The 21927-nt window shown below is 43.6% G+C and overlaps 1 protein-coding gene across 1 annotated transcript in view; it reads right to left on the bottom strand.

Annotated features, from left to right (window-relative positions):
• Positions 1-15743, bottom strand: part of LOC134175232 (guanine nucleotide-binding protein G(q) subunit alpha) — a 118349-nt gene extending 102606 nt beyond the window's left edge. The window contains exon 1 of the mRNA XM_062640910.1: positions 14904-15743. Coding sequence (XP_062496894.1) covers positions 14904-15039 — 136 coding nt within the window. The 5' untranslated portion in view covers positions 15040-15743. The remainder of the gene's footprint in view (positions 1-14903) is intronic.
• Positions 15744-21927: the final 6184 nt, after the last annotated feature.

Here is a 21927-nt window from a genome sequence, read left to right as displayed (position 1 = left end):
ACTCCAGCACTTGGCCTGAGCTCAGCAGGACTACAGACCAGCAGAGTAAGCACTTCTTCCTCTCTTCCCAGCCTTTTCACCTGACCTCAGAGCAACCTCAACTGGACAGACTGGCTGTTTTAAAATACCACCTGTATGTATTTTAGAACAGACATATTCAGTGCACAGTAACTGGCAGAAAGCCATCTTTCTTTCATGGATATGCATAGTGAGAATTAGCCCCCATTTCTTGCAAATAACCCTGATTTTGCAGCACACTTCCGTTGGTGATGAATGTTGAGAGGGGAGGGGAGGAGAAGAGAGTATTTTTCTTGTTACTTTTTTAAAAATCTATAAATAATTTGTCTTGTGTAAAAGGAATTTGCTGGCACTAGACAGGGCATCTTGGAGCACTGGGCAAAACAACCGAGTCTGTGACCACACCCAAATGTCACTTACCGGGATGTTTTGGTACTCGTCTGGGCTTACATTCTACCTAACACAACCTATGACCCAAGGATACAAGCTACGCTGCCGTGTTCCCTATCAGACTTAACCAGCAAAGACGGCTACTCTCAGAGAAGCATGATGCATACTGTCTGCTATTGGAACACCTCGGAACTGCAGAACTAAGGTTTCCACTGGCTTTCCCTCAGGTACCAGGTCACAGTGGTGCAGCAGTGTCCACAAAACGACTGTACACCCATAAGCAACTGATAAGTGAATGGTAGCATAGTGAAACACAATCCCATGGGATTCTCATACAAATACTAATTAAAGGGTTGAGTAAACTGGTGACACAGCTGACCTATATCTGCAAGATTATGCTGCAGCACTAATATTGTATTTCACAGAACAGCTGAAGTTGGAAGGGACCTCTGGAGGTCATCTCACACAACCCCCTGCTCAAGAAAGGCCACCTACAACAAGCTGCCCAGGACCTCATTTAGATGCTTCTTTAGTATCTCTAAGGAGGGAGACTCCACAGCCCCCCAAGCAACCTGTGCCAGTGCTCAGTCACCCTCACAATACAAGTACATCCTGAGGTTCAGGAGATACCTCCAGTGATTCAGTTTGTGCCTATTGCCTCCTTGCCCTGCCACTGGGCACCAATAAAAGAGAGCATGGCTCTGTTCTCTTTGTACCCTACCTTCAGAGATTTATGTAAATTGGCAAGATCCCTCCCCAAACCTTCCCTTCTCAATGCTGAACAGTTCCAGCTCTCTTGGCCTTTACTAACAGGAGAGATGTTCAAATTCTTTCATCACCTTAGGCACCTTTTGCTGATGCCTCCCTCTCTTGTACTGGGAAGCCTAGCTTCAAACCCACTGCTCCCCAGGTAGTACAAGAAGAGGCCTAAGCACTCTACTACATAAAGAAACTGTCTTGCCAGGGCATATAGGAGCTCAGGCTGCACCTGTGTTAGCGCAGAGTCAAGTCCCAACCATGCTTTGGCTGTGTCAGTGCATGTCTGAAAATTATGCAAAAACCTGCTGGTCTCCACAGTTATGCAAGTCAAAGCAGTCCTACAAGTAAGTAGTAGCCCCATGGGCCTCAAATCCTCATCCTGGTAAGATTAAGTCTGTCCACAGAAGTCTGAAAGCTAGATGAGTGGTAAGCGAAAGAAGGGATCCTATAGGCATGCCAGACTTCCAACCGCAGTTAGGTCCTGGCACATCCACTTCTTCCTTGATAACAAGGAGCATGTGGCTTCCACGGACAGACCCCATCCCCTGTAGAAGATGCAGAACTCCCTTGCACCAGGCCTCTGAAGGCCATGTTTCTCAATGTGCAACCTGAAGCTGGTTTTGCATTTCACAGAAGTGCTAAGCAGCTGCTGCCAGCATTTACCAAGTACTGACCCTTACACAAAACCACTGGCATATATCCATAAAGTGCTCATCAAGTGGATGAGCCATGACCACTGTGCATGCACTACACAGAAGCAGCCTGCAGTAGGTATCCTGAGGCATAGGCACAGACACCTGGGATAGCTGTTCCATGAGAGTGAGCTCTATTCGGATGCAAGCAAATCCCTGCAAACAGATCAACAGACTCGCTTAACTGCCTTTAACAGAAATAACGAGAGTAAAATTCTCCAAGTGCCTAATGTATACTCCACGAGACAAACTTGTCTGAATGTCTCAAATTATAAATACCTAAACATCCAACACTTACTAGCTTGACACCTAGTTTGAACAAAAATTTCTCTTCCATACCAGAAGAAAAAGAACATGACAGGGTTTTTGTTCTGGAGACTAGTCACTGGATTTCTGTGGAAGATGGAGTTGCAGAGTTTGGACACTTTTCAGTGTTAGGGAGGAAAAATACTCAGGAAGGCAGGCTGGTCAGAGAGGTCAGGTTATTGTTGCGCTACTGAAATTGAAGAATGGAGGCGGTGAAGGTGTCAGAATGAATAAATAAAGTCAAAATAAGATTAGGATCAAATTAATAACCAAAATAAATGGAGAAATTAAACTATAGAAATGTTCTAGACGCATAGATAAACTGAAAAAATTGCCAATATATATAGGTGAAGATTTGAAGGAATTATAACTGAAGCAAAGACTTACATGAGTGGAAGTGCAGTGATTAGCTTTTTTGTATTCTTCAGAACTGACCTGCAGCTAGTGATCTTTAACATTTTTGGTTTAAATTCTAGCAGAAAAATTGACACAAAAGCTGGTGCTGTGTCAGATATCACAGCTAATGTGACAGACAACTGAGTGGGGCTCTTTAAACTTTTTAATGAAAAGGTAAGGAGTTATAGTATCCCAGGGCCGCGTAACTGATGCTAAAGGTCTGAAGCAAATTACCTTTGTATTTCTGCAAGTTTACAAACTAATTTCTAAATCAGAAAAGCACCACACAAACACTTAAGAACATGTGGCACAACTACAGTCAAAAGTAACTGCAAAAGCATGTTATTACAACTCTGTACCACTGGCTATGTGTAAACAAAAGAAGTCCCAACATTAGTAGCAGAGGTATGTTACAGGTATGCCGTGTTTTGTGAGAGCTACTTGGCAAAAGATGACAGAATTACAAGTGTAATTCTGGATTTAGATTTAAAATAGGGACAACTCTGAGTCATTTCAGCAGATTTTATGGAACAGCCTGGACAGCCTCAATTCTACAAAACAAAAGTAAAAACTAGTAAAAGCAGCCTGGATAAGAGGGGATATAAAAGGAGAAAATTGGAATAGGTAAGCCAAAAATTTGTGAAACTTCACAAGTTGTTAAAAGAAAGTCAGATGAAGAACTGTAGGGCTCCACATAAAACCTAAACTGCTCACCAAACTGCTACTGGAGAACATAAGCATTTATTAACACAGAAAAAAACATACATAATTTGCAAATATTTCTGGTTTGGTTTTAGTGAAATAGAGACCGTATTTGCAATGACAATTAAAGAGTTTCCACTGTAGCACCTACCACAGATAAACATTACAGAAGATTTACTAAAATTAGAATATTGTCACTCAGCAGGTCCAGACAGCCCTTATCAAAGAGCTTTAGAAGGACTGGCTAGGAAGTCCTCCTGCCTTGTAACTCTCGAATTACCACCCAAAAAACCTCCAAAGGATGAGAAAGTTGAGGGAAAGAATGCATACCAACAGCTACGCAGTTACAACATTTCAGATGGTTTGCTGTACAAAGTCAGTGGTTTTGAGGAGCTAGGCATCTGCTAAGCAACTCATACAACAAACCAAGATAGCATACACTAAGCAACAGTTGTATAAACAGTAACTATTAAATCACAAAGGCAGAAGTTCTCAGACAGCTATACTCCAAACCAGATTCCAACTTGGATAAGAAACTTAAGTTTCTTCACCCACAAGATGGAATAAAAATATAAAATTATTACTAACGCTACTTGCAGGTGAGCAAAAAGCTTTGAACTAGCAGATTACAAAGATGATATAATGCTGAAAGTAATCAGAATAAACCTGTAAAACAAACAGGCAAAGACTGTGCATCTCAACATTGTTAAATGTAAGCTTGCCAAACAATGCTTTGCAGGGTGGGTTCATTCAATTACTTGACAGATCATTTGAGTTACAGCAGGTAATCATCTAAACATGAGTAGCTTAATGTTGAGGCTCAGAAGGCTGTCGCACTCCATGAACACACCTCAAAAGTGGTATCCCAACTATCAGAAGAGAAATTTTACCCCTGTATTTGTAATAAAAAAGTATATACAACCCACTGTTCAATTCTGATCATTTGTACTTCACTAATGATGTTGGAAGAGTTGGGAAGGAGTCAAAAGACAGCTACAGGAATGATTAAAATTCTACAAAATCCACCCTACAGTTACTGGGTTAGGATCGAACTACAAACCATCCTGACTGTGCCACAGAGGACATTAAAATGTTTTCTTTTTGTCCCTTGTTTCTTAATCATCTACGTCAGAAAATAAATCCCACAATAAGTTAACAGTTTATCAGACAGGTTGTTGGCATTTTGTGGGATAGCCGTGTATACTCTTGTTCAAAAAAACCCACACCTCACACCTTCCCCCCCCCCAAAAAAAAAGAGACCAAACAAAACAACAAACCAACCACACACACAAAACCCAACACCACAGGAGCATGCCTGAGAGCTACTGAGAAGTGATATACAAAACTAATGTTGCTATACCCAAACTACAATCTAGATTAGTAGGCTGAAATACTGTTTTTTAAGAAAACAGATATACAAAATCAACAAATGAACATTTGTCTTGCTTATGTCTCTGTTCTGACCACTTTCCAGCGTTTTGGCTTTCTTGCAAAGAAACCAGAAGGTATAAGAGAACTGTGTGTCACTATGCAGATAGTACCTTGGTATCATGTAAACACATAGAATCATAGGATAGTTAGGGTTGGAAAGGACCTTAAGATCATCTAGTTCCAGCCCCCCCTGCCATGGGCAGGGATGACATGTAAACAATTGAAACACACATGCACTTAAGGTGATGACCCTCTTCCTCACAGATGGATTATTCCAGAATGTATCATCACTCCTTACAGATATGATTAACTAAAACAAAGCAAAGGCATTACAAAGTATGGTAATAGTGGGGTTTGGTTTTGGTTGGTTGGTATTTTGGGTTGGTTTTTTTTTCCTCTTTTTTTTTTTAAGCTATTCTAACATAAGAATGTGCACTAATGGCTTGACAAGTCATATATACAGTAACTTTGCATAATTAGCAATGAAAACTACCATATTTTGCCTTCTGAAACAACAAAAGTTATGTACCTCCTCCTGTTTTATTGTTTGTATGTTATTTAATGGGAAAACTCCACAGACCAAAAAAAAAACATGTAAAAATTTAAGTTATTATGCTCCTCACTTTGCAAATGAAATTGCAGGCCAAAAAAAAGTCTGTAAAAGGATTCAGACAAAGTATTTTCTGAAAATAACCAAATGAAAACTGAACTAGTACAACTGACATAGTTGTAATTTAAAAAAAATAATAAAAATTACTGGCACAATAATGCCATTACCCAGAGAACGCCTGTGCCAGAAATTTCTCGAAGTGAAACACTTAAAGGTGTCCTTATTAACTGTTTTATGTCAGAGGTTTGCATTTGTCAGTGGGAGCACAGCCACAATTAAGCTATTAGCAAATTCTGTTCAAATTGTTTACCTGGTTTTGGTTCAAGGACTAAAATCTTCAGAGATTATCTTAAGTCTAGTTCTTAACCCTAACTAGATTTAACAATTAATAGTAGCATATTACTCTGTTGGACAGCCAAACACAGAACAAAACCACAGTGAATCAGAATTCATTATTATCATGTCTTGCAGATAAGATGCAAGAATGAATGGAATTAAGTAAACACCAACAGAACAAAAGTTACCCTGGACACAGGATGTTTCTAGATTCCTAAGATCACAGATAGTACTAAAAGCCAAGCTTAAATGACTATAAGCCAAGCCATCTTTAAAAGTAGAATATTACTGATGCTAATAGTTAATTTAATCAAGTAGTCAATTTACTCAAATACAAGTATGTGCTGATATCAGAGATTGCCAGAACCGAAGGTCAAGGAGCCCAGGACCTTGCGCTTGGCTTTGCTGGACTTCCATAAGGTTTACATGGGCACACCTCTCAAGCCTGTAAAGGTCCCTGTTGATGGCATCCCCTCCCCTCCAGCATACCAGCTGCACCCCTCAGTTTGTTGTCATCTGGAAATCTGCTAAGGGTGCAACTCAATCCCACTGTCTATGTCATAATGAAATTACTGATCATTACAGTCCTTTGAGGGACAACACTCATTACTGTCTCCACTTGCACACTGAGCCATTGACTAATTCTTTGCATGCAGCTATCAAGCCAATTTCTTATCCTCTACCAGTCCATCTATCAAACACATGTGACCGATTTAGCATTAAGAATATTGTCGGGGACAGTATCAAAGGCCTTACAGAAGGCCTAGATAACACTGTAGCTCTTTCTTTGTCCACTGATGCAGTTACTCCATCATGGAAGGCCACTAGATTAGTCAGGCACAACTTGGCCTTTGTGATCCAAGAGGATCTGTTCCATGTTCTTAAGATTAAGGTTAAGTGATAGCGTGATTTTGGCTGGAGCTTTAGCATTGCCAAAGATGTTTCTCTATCTTGAGTGGTTAAAAAAAGCTTCAGACATGAGAAGTCCTTCTCATGGGGGATTTACACTAAATCCTTTTGGCATGACATGCAATACCTGCAACCTATCAGATGAAACCCCCCCACAGAAATTCACTTAAAAGGATATCTGATGGATTAGAGGAACAGTAATGAGCTAAAGGGACACTGATCTCTAAATCTCTCTCAATAATGAGCCAGATCAGTAGCGTTCAAAAGTCAGTCAGACACTTGCCTAGTGGCTTGCACTCTGAGATAAGCTACCTATCTCATCATTGCTAATGATGACCAGATGCACACATCATAAACCACTCCTAGGAAAAACTGGCAGCCTCAGGACAAGACAGATTAAATTGGTATGAAGATTGACAGCCTTTTTAAGAATACTTCTAAGTCAGGTACCATCAACACACAAACTTGGAATGAAAAGGACCAGAAGAGAGAATTTAACCAGAGCTATTAAAATATATGTGTTAAGATCATGTATTTTACTCTTTGGGCCTTCTTCCCCCCAGCACAGTGTCTCAGTTTCCAGGCTATTATTACCTCTTTTTACAAATAAACAAACAAAAAGGAAGTAGAGTACTGTAAGAATCATCATTTTCTCTCCTAAAAGATCAACTGAGTTCAAGCAAACTACACTTGCAACAAGGGAGTATTATTTTGTTTGGCTTTTGGTTTTATTTTTGGGTGGGTTTGATTTTCTCAGTTTTTTTGGGCTTAGTTTTTGTGTTGTTCTTTTTTTATTTTTTTATTTTATTTTGGTTTTTGTTTGTTTGTTTAGGGTTTGGCAGTTTTTTTCTTTTCCAGGTGTTCCTTTTTGCAAACAACCTTTGAAAGGTTTTCACTATCAACATAAATGTTGATTTCAACAGCATCTAAGTGACACACTCCAAAAGGGCAAACATCAAATTACTGAAGTACTTGGATGGCTATATAAGAACCTGAAGATATATGAACTATGCCTTCAGCTTTCAGCATTTAATATCCATTGCTTTTACTGCTCTGGTGTATGAAACAAAGTGGCACATATAGTGTTTAGTAACTCCAGAATCAGAGTAAAATAAATGTTCCATACTTGATCCTCAGCTTTCTAAGCGTCATCAGTTCCTAAAAGCACAATGAATAATGGCATCTTTTCTAACTTCTTTGAGTTTTTCTGGCCTTCTAAGTTAGCAATTGCTGCTACAGACACCTTCTGTTTGACTTTCTGGCTCACTCTGTTCACCCAGTATTCTGGGCTGGAATAGCCTTCTGCATTCTATCCCAGCATTCTCTGAGAACAATAATTAACATTGAAGATTTACAGAGTTAAAATCTCTCCTGTAATGGATTTATAGAACAAGGAGAATAAAGCAACTTTCCTTAACTTACAGAATGTTCTCACTCAACACAAAGATTCTTCCCAAAGATTACCTTGTTTGAGTTTGCAGCTGGTGGAGCAATGAACCAAGCCAAGGACCAAGAAGCAGGATGCTAGCACCTAGTGAGCATGTAACTCGGGTACAGTGACAAGCATACCACAAGACTAGTCAGTTAATGCATATTCTGTGCCAAAAGAGCAAATACTGTGACATACAAAATATTTTTTTCTAATGGAGAATTTCAGAACATACCCAAAATGTTCATTACATGGAACTCAGCTTATGAAACTATACCAAGAGGGGATTTTCTTTTGGTTGATTTCATGGGTATATCACAACTAAATCAGTAATTTCTAAACTCTCAATTCCTGCTTACAGAATGACTCTCTAACAGGTTGGGTTTCCATCTCAAACACTCGTACCACATTCCTATGGAACAGTAAAGTAAACCTGATCTCTTGCCTTGGATTTAATTTGAAGGTGGCCAACCTCATCTGAAAAAAGAACCGTACCCACATTTGATACTTCCAAGATGAGAGCTGTATTTTCAGTTAACTTCACAAAAAATTAAGGACCTAGCTGCACTGATCTCTTCACAGAAGATACGATTGGGAATTGGTAGAATATAACGTATTTCAAATGTTAACTGCCCTTTCCACAACTTCCCTTAGGGAAACCAAAACCAGACTTTTGATAGCTGGGGCTGAGTCCCAAACTGTTTCGACAAGGACCACATGGCATTCTCACAGACACAAAACAAAAGGCATAGATTATCTATGAGGACAGGACCTTGGGTAGACATCTAATACATCTGTTTGCTCTGAGATCAAACCAGACCCAGACCCAGACACTAGACAAAACTATGTAGTCCCATTCTTAATAGATGCTTTTTCCACACACAGAGCAGGTCAATGTAATTTACAAATAACACAGCTCTGCAGTGTTGATACACAGCTCAGCTGTGCCGAGGCTACAGTGATAACAGCCTCTATCTTTAATTTACTGAATCACTAGGGGTTTCCGCTTTCATCAATTTCGCTTTATTCAAACTATGCACATACTGCAACACCACCTCCTCTTCGGAGAAAGTCTAGCTGCACCGACGCAATGGGGCTCATCTAAGCCATATCATTCATACCAGTGCTTTGGCTGGATGACTTTGCTTGCACGGACCGTCAAAGGAGGAAACTTGTTTCATGGGGCTTATTTTTTTTTTTTGTTTGTGGACTACCCACACCACCTTCTCAAATGCAGAAGGAAATAAAACTTTTCTGTGGGCTACTGCACCTGACACAGGGTTCTGGGATAAAACACTACAGTGCTATTAAACACAGCATAGTGTACAAATTAAGTAGTTTGATTATTCCATGCCATTTGTCCTTTGAAAATCTACGAAGGACAAAGATCTGTCTGCAATCACACTTCAGTTTAGTCTCTGTATCAATATTAGTTATTTGGGGAACAACATGCTTCCAGAACATTTAAGATTTAATCTTCAATTTAGCTTAAAAAAAAAAAAACAAAACAAAATAACCAAAAAAAAAAAACAAACCCACATTTGTGCTGTTCCTGGAACTCTCCCAGTAACTTTCAAAACTTTCAATTTCTAAACCTGTGGTTGTCTCTTAAACTCATGCCTTCCAGTGTTAATGCATCTAACTTCTTTACACAAAGTTAACAATAACTAAAGTCCGCTGCATGTTTCCTTTTTTGATACTAAAAACCACTGCATATATGGCTTCCTAATACTTACTACAATCTAATTCCTCCTTGGTTTTCTACTGCTTTCCTCATCTTTCTTGACAGAGGTTTTGTAATTAAACAAAAGGTGAATGCTGAAAAACTGCCATAATTTTATTAACAGCTGCGCATACATAGTAGCATTCAACCGCAAGAACGGATTTTTCCCCAAGTCTTGTATCATTCAGTAGTGCAAAGAAACACATTGGTGTGTTTACAGCATTCTATTACTGCAACAAAGCTAATTACCATTAATCACACATCTACCTTCTAATGCTGTTTCACAGCTTCCTGGGATTAATTTTGCAGAGGTCATCATATTATTTCCAAGGAAATGCTCCCCCCTATGAACACCAACAAAAATAATTTGAAGCAGCTAAAGAAGCAGAATTACTCCTTAACTTTCAGGATGCACTCAAATGTCCATTCTCAAGAGAGTCTTCTGCACAGCATATACTTTTCCTTCCTGCACTAACTCAATATTGTTTATCAATGTAAGATACAAATTTGAGGTCACCTGGCTCTTAGACATATGAATAAAATTAAATTGGTTACAATTCCTTGATTATTCAGGCCCTCAGCTAGCTCCTGTTACTTTCTGTGGGTGCACACCACTTTTAAAAATGTAAAGCTGAAAGAGCAACAACACATTTTTAATGGCTGCAAACAAAATATCCCTTTAATAACCCCTTAAATATGTTCTTAAATAGATGTTCTTCATATGTTATCACACCAATGTCCAGATGATGATTTTAAAAGATAGTTTTACAGACATGTCTGTGTGAGAATGTACCAAGGTGCTCTTAACCCAGAAAATTATATTTCCTTAGAAACAGCTTCTTCTAAATAAGATGTATTTACCTATCAAGATGTATGTTAACTATTTGTTCATTTTAGTTACGTACTGTCCTAACTACCTAAAATTATACTGAAGTATTCAGTGTGAGTAGGAACGACTGATACAAGTTACCAGAAAAATAAGGTAGCCTTTTTTGATTCTCCATCTGAAGAAAACATTACATAAAACCAGTGTATTCCATTGTTGGCTTAAAGGACCCACTTCCTTTTCAACTTATCTACAGAAAATCTTAAGTCTTTGCTAATTCACCAGGTTTTGTATCTAAATCTTCAATTCAACTGATACAGGTGTAAGAAACACATACATATCTTGCATGCTTGCTGGACATCTCCCTTACGTTCAAGGGCATCTTTCCATGTAAGACTGGTTCCTATTCATGCTAATTCAAATGGCTTACCCTCCACCTGTTTCCTTTGGTAATGCAGAGAGTTAAAAAAAGGACACTTGGGCAACTCTCTTTACTGACACATCTGCTATCTCAAACATAAAAAACACCCACCCCTTAAAAAAAAAAAGTTTTGCACATGACACCACGGTAGCACATATACCATAAAACAGCAAATACTGTCACACACCTCCAGTACTCCATTTGGCCAAGGTATATACATGCACAGGCACAGCCAGCATGACACTGCCACATTATCTTCTTAAATACTCAAGGAATTTCCCACTGAGAAGATGCGTAATACGAACACATACAGCCTCAAAGCAGAGGGTATCCAGGATTGAAGGTTTATGGCTACAATCTTTCATACAGGCTTAAATGCTGCTTCCTAAGACCATACAAAATTTCCATGAACGACAAGCAAAACGACATATGGTAAGAACTAGAGGACATGGCTCTTGCTACTTAACAATAAACATGTACATATATGCCTAAAATGCATGCAAGCATGCAGAACACTGTACATTTTGTTTGGCATATACCAATATAAATCATTAAAACACTTTTTTTCTTTTCCCAGTTTAAAAACAATGCAAGTGTTTTTACAGCTAACAGCAAACAATGGGTGGATATTAACAACCATAAACTCTGGAGAACAATCATAGGGTTTTTACAAATTGTTCAGCCATAACGAAATCCATAAGAGTTTGGCAAACACATGAGATTAAAACCAAATTCAGTGAAAGACTGCACTTGTTTCAGAGCACCTTAAAACATTACAGCCAAGTTGTGCTAGCCAAACTACTACTATGTAATATGCTTCAGTGCATATTGCTGGAGTCTAGCTTTGTAGACTTACAATAGTTAAAAAAATACTTTGTCCTGCTGTAATCTGTTCCAAAAAATTAAGCAATGATGTACAAAAACTACCTAAAAGTGGCATTTTAATGTTTAATCATAGAGAAAGTCTACTTTAATACTTAAAAATAATCTTTGCATGCAGTAGAAAAGTTTTCCATAAATGACCTCACATTTTGAACAATCTCATCCCATGAAAAGTAAAAAATCAACATTAATACAAAATTAGGGTGCACCAAGCAGGGTGTGTCTCATAGTTACAGGAGAAAACTAACCCACTTAGCAAGAAAGCACTCTATCTTCCACAGGTTAAGGAAGAAAAAAAACCTCATGATGCACTTTTTTTCTTTTGTATTTGCTACATTTGTGCATTTGTATGCACACACATCTAATTTCTAAACAAATATAAGAAAACAATCTGGCACAGAAAAGCTTCTTTGTGCCTTAAAACTTTGAGTTATTACCTTTTACTCTGTACTTGCAACAAGAACATGCATGGTTCAATTAACATAGCTCAGCTTAAACTGTACTAGTACTTTTTTTATGAGCCTCAGTGTCATAGTCAAAAGCCTTTAACCCACTTAGGCTTTTAAGTCCTACAATACTTTTACGAAGTGGGAGTGAGAAGCTGGCACTTCAGGGAGGAAAAAAAAACAAAACCACAAACAAACCCACAAACTAAAACCACGTTCACCTACACTTACATACAGTAAAATTAAGTAACACCAGTAATTTAAGTTTGAGGTGGAAACATGGGACAGTAGAGGCCTATTTGATTTAAAAAATTAAAAAAAAAACAACTTCAAACAATTTCAGGATATTTTCATGCTACCAGCCTCACTGTTTCTAATGACTACTTGCATATTTTAAAATGGTTCTGTCTCATAACCATGTGAATGATCCACACAAACAAGACAAACTTAACTGTCAAGCAACTGCCTATGCTGGGGCAGCAGCGAGAGTGACTGAAAAAAAAAAAAGAAAACGCTGACAGATACTTAAAATAAACCCACTAATACAAAAAGTTTTCCTCAAAATTTGTTTATAAATTGAAACTTCAATCTCTACCCAATCCCATGACTCCAACAGTAGCTCACCACTATACTGCATTTTACAAGATGAGATCATCAAGTGTTAATCCAAACAGCTGCACATGCACACACACTTTCAGACCAATGACAGAGTCTGACAAAGCAAAGGACCAAAAGTGTGTGCACAGTAACAGTTTCTGCACTGCACAGACACACAGTTAATTATGAGCACCCAAACATTCACCCCACTTGGTCTCTAGCACACTATTCTTATGCCCTCACAAGCGTGTCAGAACTCTTGGTTTGAACTGATAATGAATGCAAAAACTTTTCATACAGGCACTCAAGAGTTCTTCCCAACACTTTCTGCAGGTTGGCTTCTCCCCTGTTCTCCCTCAAGTCACTACATGCCATTTGCATGCCACTTGCATGCTACAGCCGGACCCCAATCTACCACAACCTATGACTACACCTCACATTACAGGCGAGAGGTCCTTGCAAAGCTCTGCATTACTGAGTGCATAAGGGGATCTCCAAATTCTCTCTCTGGTTAATATATATTGATCTGATTCAGTAAATTTCATGCATTTTTGAAAAATTGGGAGAAGCCTCTAGCACTACTGCAAGGAAAAAAATCAGGAAAATACAGAAACAATTTGGACCCAAGTTAACAAGTCAAATATGCCAACTACCTCTCCTGAAGCAAATGTGTATCATTAGGTAATTATACTTAAAAATTCATAAAATGAAGCAAAGACAAGCAAGCTATCTCCTATTTTATCTTCTTTGTGAATCCCAAAACAGTCACAACATGCACTTCCACAAATGAAAACCCAGCCAAAATGAGAGAGAACGTTATTACTGTCTCCACCACTTGCTGCCTACACCAGTTAAGGATCCCAACACCTTTCTCCGCATACAGAAGACAAGCTGCAAGAAACAGCATATTTATACGGAAGCACCAAAATGTACTCTGACTTTTCCTTTCAACTCTCCTTACCTCACTGAAAAGGCAGTTTACTCCCCCTCCCTATAAATCACGACTTTCATATACATAACCCAAGACAAAAATCTTCAGCATAAACATCCCGCATCCACTTGGAACATCCCCACTCATCCACACACCAGACAGTGGTGCAGGCAAATTTCAAGGCCTGCAAGTCCCCAACAGAAGCTGTATTGCCACGGCAGCTGTACGGCATAGTACAGCAAAGTGGATGCAGGCAGGCGTATTTTAATTCAAAAGGCTTACTTTAACATAAGCCAAATTTTTGTTAAATAAACACTGCCTCGGCATACTTGCAGCTCTAAAATAACAACCTGTGTTTTAAATAAAGAGAAATGATACAATAGATTTTATTTCCTGACCAACGGGTGGATTCTGAAGGTATTAAAGATCCTGTCACTCTCAGGCATACTTCAGGTTACTCCTCGGCTTCGTGTGCGCATCTGGGGCTTTGCAGTTCTCTACTCTTTCTACAATCTGAACGTAAGCCTCTTATCCCAGTTTACCTCATTAAATGAAAATCACAATAAAAAAAAATAGGACCAGCGACCCAACAACCTTCCCGGGGTTCACAGAACAATGCACATACTAAACCCGCCACCATCGATCTGTACAGCGACTCTCCTACGACTCCCTTCGCTAACCCGCATCCCTGCCACGGCTCCTCCAAACAACAACATCTAAGATTTCCCCCCCCCCCCCCGCTCTCCCCCATTCACCCGCCATCCCTCCCCACTCCATTTTGGAAGGCCGTTTCCAGCGCACACGAAGTCCCCCGGCCGCAACCGCTCGCCCCGCCGCCGGGCACACACGCCCCGCCGTGGCGGGGCCACGGCCTGCGGGTCCCCGCGGCGAAGGCGCCGAGCGCCCAGGGCTGCCCAGCCAGACCCGCCGCAGCCCCGGCCCCGCCACGGAACGTGCCGGCTGCAGGGAGCCCGGGGCGGCGGCGGCGATGCCGGGACTGCAGCCCCAGCGACACCCGGGGCGTGCCTGCCAGCGGCGGCCCTGGCCGAGCCGAGGCGGCCGGGCCGGGCTGATCCGGGTGACGGCAGCCCATACTCACCCAGCAGCAGTAGCTTCAGCTCCCGGCGGGCGTCCCGCTTGTCCCGACGCAGCTGTCTCTCGATCTCGTCGTTGATCCGCCGGGCTTCCTTGGCTTCCTCACTCAGGCAGCACGCCATGATGGACTCCAGAGTCATTCTTCCTAACTGGTTCAGACACAACCCCCACCCCCCTAAAATCGCACGCACGCTCTCACACACGCACCCCGCCGCCGCACCGGCCCTGGGGGCACAGGCGCTCTTTGCCCGGGAGTCCCGCCCGGCGCCTCAGGGTAAGCGGTAGGCAGCTGCCTCGGTACTACACAGCGGCGAAGAGGTAGGGCCGCTGGCGGCGCGGATCCCCGCTCCCTACCGCTGACACCCGCCGCTGCCAACTCCTCCTCTCCTCTAAATCATGCACAAAACATGGAAACATGCACCGCGGAGGCAGCAGCGATACCGAGCCGAGCCGCCCGCCACCGCCACCCCTCGCTCTCCGGTTCCCCTTCCCCCGCCGCCTGCAGCCGCCGCTCTCCCTGCGCGTTCCCTGGCAGTCGACACCCCCACTGCCGTCCGACGAGACCACCCCACCCCCGTGCAAACGCTATGCCCCGTCGATCCCACCCCTGACCCGCACACGCATCTCCCTGCCGCTCCCTGTGCCCCAGGGCGGGAGCACAGCTCCCGCCGGCTTTGCGAGCCCGCCGCTGCCCGCTGGGAAGCGCTTCCTCACAGCTGACGCTCCTTCCCGGCGCGGCGGCGGGGCGGGCGCTTCGCCCTGTGGCTGGGAGAGCTGCTGCTGGGGAGCTGCCAGAGAGTTGCCGTGGCTCGCTTCTTCCCTGCCAGTAATGCCGTGAGCTACGAAGAGTCCCGGAGGCCCGCCCGGGACGAAGGCAGCGCTCAGACACAGGCCCGGCGCTCCCGGCTTTTGAAGGGCTCAGCTCAGCGGGCGTGGTGAGGCAGGAACATGGCGGACCGCCTCTCCCACCGCCTCGCCCGCTCTGCCCCCGCACGCTGACGGGGTGGGGGGGGGAGGAGGCGAAGCGGCGAGGGGAGCTGGGCCTCCCAGCAGCCTAGAGCCGCCCTCACCCTCCCGGTGCGGAGCGCGGGTGGAGGGCGGGGGGGGGGTTGGAAGGAGGGGCTGGAAGTAGAGACCCGTTGGCTTCTCATACTAAATGGCCGCGAGGAAGGTTGCAGCGTCCGGCTCGAGCTGCGGGGCAGCGACTTCCCAAGCGCCCTTGTGGGCGTTCTCCTCACTCGGTTTCAGGCGCCGGAACGCGTTTTTATTCCGTGCCAGTCCTAGCGACTTGGCTTGGGTAGGCAGGGACGGAGAGAAGGGACCAGGAGGGAGAAGTCCCTTCTCCGCGGTTTCATGCCGCATCCCCGACGCCCTGCACGAGGGGCGCTGCCGCACGCCGGGGAAGCGAAGGCGCTGGCCGCAGGAGCGGCGGGAAGCGTCAGGGGCTGCCCGAGAGGCACCGACTCGCGTGGCGCCGGTTGTACTCCGATTGTGCTGCAGGCGCTGTTCAGCCGACCCTGATCGCGGCCGCCTCTTGTTCTGGTCCCAGAAGAGCTGTCCGTGTTTGTCGTTCAGAAAAAAAAACAAACACAGCAAACAAAACCTGATTAGGATGGCATACGGGAAAGATAACTTGCCTCCCGTAGCCCCCGAAATGGCGCGCACGCAGTCTGACGGGATGTATTGATGGAGGCAGCTTCCAGTTTCTGCGGATTCACAAAGGCCTCGCAGAATTCCCACACCTGTCCTTCCTTTGCCCACCTCCATATGAAACCGTTTGTATCTGGGAATGTTGCAGAATGTGCTGGAAAACTGGAACTAGCGTCTCTAGCAGCTAGAGGGGCATATTGTTCTCCATCTAACAGCGTGGAACGCTATGTCCTTCCCAGCACCTGTTGCCACCTGCTTCGAAATCCACCAGCGCTTTGCTAAAACTCTCCGTGTGTACTGACAATGTGAAATATATAAAGACTAGGAGGAAATTTAAAATGGAGAATAAAATAGGAAAATAACACGTTCAAAGAGTTTTTAGAGCATAAAAAAAGTCATGATTTCCACTTAGGTCTATACTGTATTAATTAGTATATTAATTAGTGTATAATAGTGTATAAAATCAGCTAGTACAACTTTGAATCTTTTTTATAATTATGTTTCTTTATTCCAGTAAATTAATACATGAGTTTTGGTTAAAATTGCACAAGTCTAGGTATTAATAATATTTCATTTGAAGCATCTTCTATATGAAGAATCACATCTCTTTTTCTCCACGTGTGTGTTGGTATACCTATGTATTTTTTTGTATACCTTGTGGTCCCACATGAATACATTATTTTTAAATCCAATGAAGATTTCTAAAGATTGAATTAGAAAATCTTATGTAAAATGTAACAAAAGGAGGGAAGCGGGTATTTCTTCATGAAATCAGTCCTCAACATACCACAATTTTCTTCCAAAGCTGGGGCTCAAAAGGGTGAGGATGGGTGCATGGTACAGGTCACAAGAGACATTCAGTGGACATTGTGCCCAGAACCCTGGTACAGGACTTCAAGTTTGCAGAAACCATCTTCAGGCATCATGTCTGAAGAAAGGGTCCAAATGGGTCGGTGAGTTTGCAGCCTTTGGGTGAACTGTATCAAAATCCACACCCAAACTGAGGGCATGTGTTTCTACTAAAGACTGCATACCTCACACAATGCTGTAGCATTCCCCAGTAGATGAGGTGTGACTCAACTTCTTAACCCTTTGATATGCTCAGTGTAGAAGTCACAAACACAGTGTATTCCAGAAATGCAGAACTGTCATTTAAATTTGCGTTTTTAATAAGAAAAGACACCCCAGGGACCATAAACTTAATCCATGTGTGCCACTCCCATTGACATAATTGGATTTTAAATCTCCAGTATCTCCAGATTTTTAATGGATGAGCCATCTAGTCCTGAACCTGGCATCGGCAGAGAGCCATTACACACTGCTTTACCCATTTGCTTTGTGACTTGGTGGAACTCAGAAGAGCCCCATTATGAAAAAATTACATAACAAACCTACAAGGAAATTTCTTTCCAACCCTCAACTCCATCATGGTTGGCTTTTATTTTGAAAAAAAAAAAAAAATGGAAGAGTCTTCATAAATATTTTATCCTAGTGAGAATTATCAGTAAATGACAGACCCTATTATTGCTCATACAGATAATTATTATCCATGAATACTATCCATGCTGTCACCTAATCCTAGACAGATACTTCCTGGTAAACCTCTCCTGTAGCATTAATAATCTCATATTCCTCTATCCAGGTAGTATCCAGCACATGGCTCAGAGCAACCTATTGCCTGTGGGACATTTTAACGTTGCTTACCAGCACAGTAAATTGAAAAGGGGGTTGATAGAGAGAGCAGATTATGGTACTGGATACCCTGCATCTCTGGTGCTCTTGCTCAGAGCCAGCAAAGATCGGGGGACCACTGTTTGTTCTTATTGTCTTCATATCACTCTTCGCATTGATCTATCCCAGGTTTTAATTTCTTCCTTCCACATGCCTGAAGATACTTATCAGCACTCTCCTCTGCCTCTTCTGCTTGAGCTAAGTTTTCTGTGATGTTCTGACAGATTCCAAACAGCTTCTGATGAAGTCAGTAGTTCTGTGACAGTGAAAGAGCAGACTGTGTATGGCTACATTGCAGGATTTTCAGTCAGCATTCCATCTCGAGCAATGGAATATCTTGTAAGCGTTTTTCAGTTGCCATTCTGCACTGGGAAGATGTTTTCACAGTACTCAAATACATCTCAGTCTTGTTTGTGAGTACTTACAGTTAATTTAGAGGTTGCCAGTATGCGCAAGCGGAGCAAATTATCCTTCCAGTGTGCCATTCTAATCGGCTTTTTGTTTGGTGGTGTTTTGTTTTTTTTTTTGAACAGCAAACAAATTGTATCTGCTGGTTCTCTACTGTTAAATGAATAGCATCCAGTAGCTGCAATTTCCTTCAAATGATCTGACCAGTTTGATCAAGTGTGTGCTGCTTTAACAAATCACAGTCTAAAAGTTATTTATTTTAAAGTGAAAGCAGTTTGCCTGAGGTACAGCGTATTCACTTTAGAAACCAGTCTGCCTGAGGTACAGCGTATTCATTTAAGAAACCTATCTGTTTGCTTGATTTATGAGAAATTTGAAAAGTGTATTGCCTTTTACCTACCGGCATGACGCGGTTTTATTGATTACTTATTTATGACAGAGCGCAATATTCTTTTATTCTTATATTGTTTTGTTCTTCAAAGGCTTCCTCGATGCCGCTGAGGCCAGCGGAGGGGTGATGTGAGCCGCAGGACGCGCAGCACCGCACGCAGCGTAACTCGGCCGCCTTCCCGCTGCTCTAACTCACACCTGCCGGCAGGTGCTGGCCACTGCCGCGCTTCTCGCCCCCTGGCGGCACGAGCGCGCGCTGCCCGGCTGCTGGCGGGCCCGCGCAGTCGCGGCGGGGCGCGGGGGGCCACGGCGGGCCGAGGAGCAGCGGGCTGGCGGTGGTGTTGCTGCCCCTTCGTGCTGCGGGGTGGAAATGGTCGTTTCCATCCTTCCCTCAGTCGGGCATCCCGGTGATGTCAGTATCGCTGCGTCTCGGCGCCCGTCCCAGGCGCGGTGAGGGCCGCCAACTCCCAGCGCGGCTCCTCTTCGCCTGGCTGCCCCGCCAGGCTCGGCCGCGTTAGTGGGTCTGTCCCGCCGCTCTCCCTTGCCACACAGCTCTTCTAGAACCACCACTCGGGGCGGGAGACGTTTGTCCGCGAAGCAGGACGCCGTGGCCTGCTGTTCGTCTCCGGGTATCTGTGCTGAGAAGTGGTAGGTTAAGCTCGGGGCTGGATGAAGTCTTGACCAGAGTATACTCTTCGTGGCTGGAGAGGGCAGGCAGGAACTGAAGGAGGGTGGAAGTGCCTTGGCAGCTGCAGGGACAGGAGTGACACCGAGGCCCCCTGCTAGGGGCTGTATGTGAGATGGCTTCTGGCTGCAGCGCACCTTGTCGGTGCGACATCCACTGTGCGCAGCTGGCCCTGGTGCTCAGAGTACAGGCAGGCGGGACAGAAGAGGCAGAGGAAGACCTTTTCCCGCCCCCCTCTCCCCGCCCCCCCCGTCACCTCCTAGCTCCCACCTGTGCGGTGCGCTGTTCTCCTCAGACCTCTCTTCTGGCAGCCCTGGCCCTCACAAGCTGATGTAACTGCTTAATTCTACATGGAGCCATTCCTGTTTCAATGTTTGGGACTTTTTTTCCTGAGTTTATGTGTCGCTAGGAACTACATCAGTTTCCCAGTGCTTCTGATGACCCTTCAAGCCTGCTCAAGGGAAACGGCCAGTAAGACAGGGTGGAGCAGGCCACCTTTTCCATAGCAATAAACCATGATTAGCTGCATTGGCCAGCTGTTGCCATACAGTCTGCACAACTCTGGTGGCACAGGCTCAAATATTCCAGCTCTGAAAAGAACCACTTGGCATAGGCATATGACACAAATTATATTATTAGCAGAGTATGAGTAGACATCACAGTATTACAGCAGCTCACTAAAGAGATATTGAAGTGGTCAACATGAACGCCTGCTATTGCTGTGATGATGTTTGTCACAGAATCATAGAATAGTTAGGGTTGGAAAGGACCTTAAGATCATCCAGTTCCAACCCCCCTGCCATGGGCAGGGACACCTCACACTAAACCATGTCACCCAAGGCTCTGTCCAACCTGGCTTTGAACACTGCTAGGGATGGAGCATTCACAACTTCCTTGGGCAACCGATTCCAGTGCCTCACCACCCTTACAGTAAAGAAGTTCTTCCTTATATCCAATCTAAACTTGCCCTGTTTAAGTTTGAACCAGTTACCCCTTGTCCTGTCACTACAGTCCCTAATGAAGTGTCCCTCCCCAGCATCGTTATAGCGCCCCCTTCAGGTACTGGAAAGCTGCTATGAGGTCTCCACGCAGCCTTCTCTTCCTCCAGGCTGAACAGCCCCAACTTTCTCAGCCTGTCTTCATACGGGAGGTGCTCCAGTTCCCTGATCATCCTCGTGGCCCTCCTCTGGACTTGTTACAAAACTTCCATGTCCTTTTTATGTTGAGGACACCAGAATTGCACACAATACTGCAAGTGAGGTCTCATGAGAGCAGAGTAGAGGGGTAGGATCACCTCCTTTGACCTCCTGGTCACACTCTTTTTGATGCAGCGCAGGTTATGGTTGGCTTTCTGGGCTGCGAGTGCACACTGCCTGCTCATGTTCAGTTTCTCATCAACCAACATCCCCAAGTCCTTCTCTGCAGAGCTGCTCTGAATCTCTTCTCTGCCCAAGCTGTAGCTGTGCCTGGGATTGCTGCGACCCAGGTGTAGGACCTTGCACTTGGCATGGTTAAACTTCATAAGGTTGGCATCAGCCCACCTCACAACTGTGTTGAGGTCCCTCTGGGTGGCATTCCTTCCCTGCAGCATATCAACTGAACCACACAGCTTGGTGTCATCGGCAAACTTGCTGAGAGTGCACTCAATCCCACTGTCCATGTCACTGACAAAGATGTTGAACAAGACCGATCCCAACACCGATCCCTGAGGGACACCACTTGTTACTGGTCTCCAGCTGAACATTGAGCCATTGACCACAACTCCTTGTGTGCACCCATCTAGCCAGTTCTTTATCCACCAAGTGGTCCACCTATCAAATTGATGTATCTCCAATTTAGAGATAAGGATGTCATGCAGGACAGTATGGAACACTTTGCACAAGTGCAGGTAGATGACATAATCTCTTCTGTCCCTGTCCATCAGTTCTGTAGCCCCATCATAGAAGGCCAGCAAATTGGTCAGGCAGGATTTCCCCTTAGTGAAGCCATGCTGGCTGTCACCAAGCACCTTGTTGTTTTTCATGTGCTTAGCATGCCTTCCTATTGTTGCTCTACTCTTTTTATCATTAAATGGATGTGATTTGTATCTGGGCTATTGTATTTGTATTTTTTTTTGTTGTTGTTAGCTACATAGATTAAAATCTCCTCCCAAAAGTTTCAGCAA

This window comes from Pezoporus occidentalis, unplaced genomic scaffold (genome assembly GCF_034315485.1).
Source record: "Pezoporus occidentalis ecotype Australia unplaced genomic scaffold, CSIRO_AGI_Poc_V1 ctg117, whole genome shotgun sequence".
Lineage (NCBI taxonomy): Eukaryota > Metazoa > Chordata > Aves > Psittaciformes > Psittacidae > Pezoporus > Pezoporus occidentalis.
This window is presented reverse-complemented; position numbering and strand designations above follow the sequence as displayed.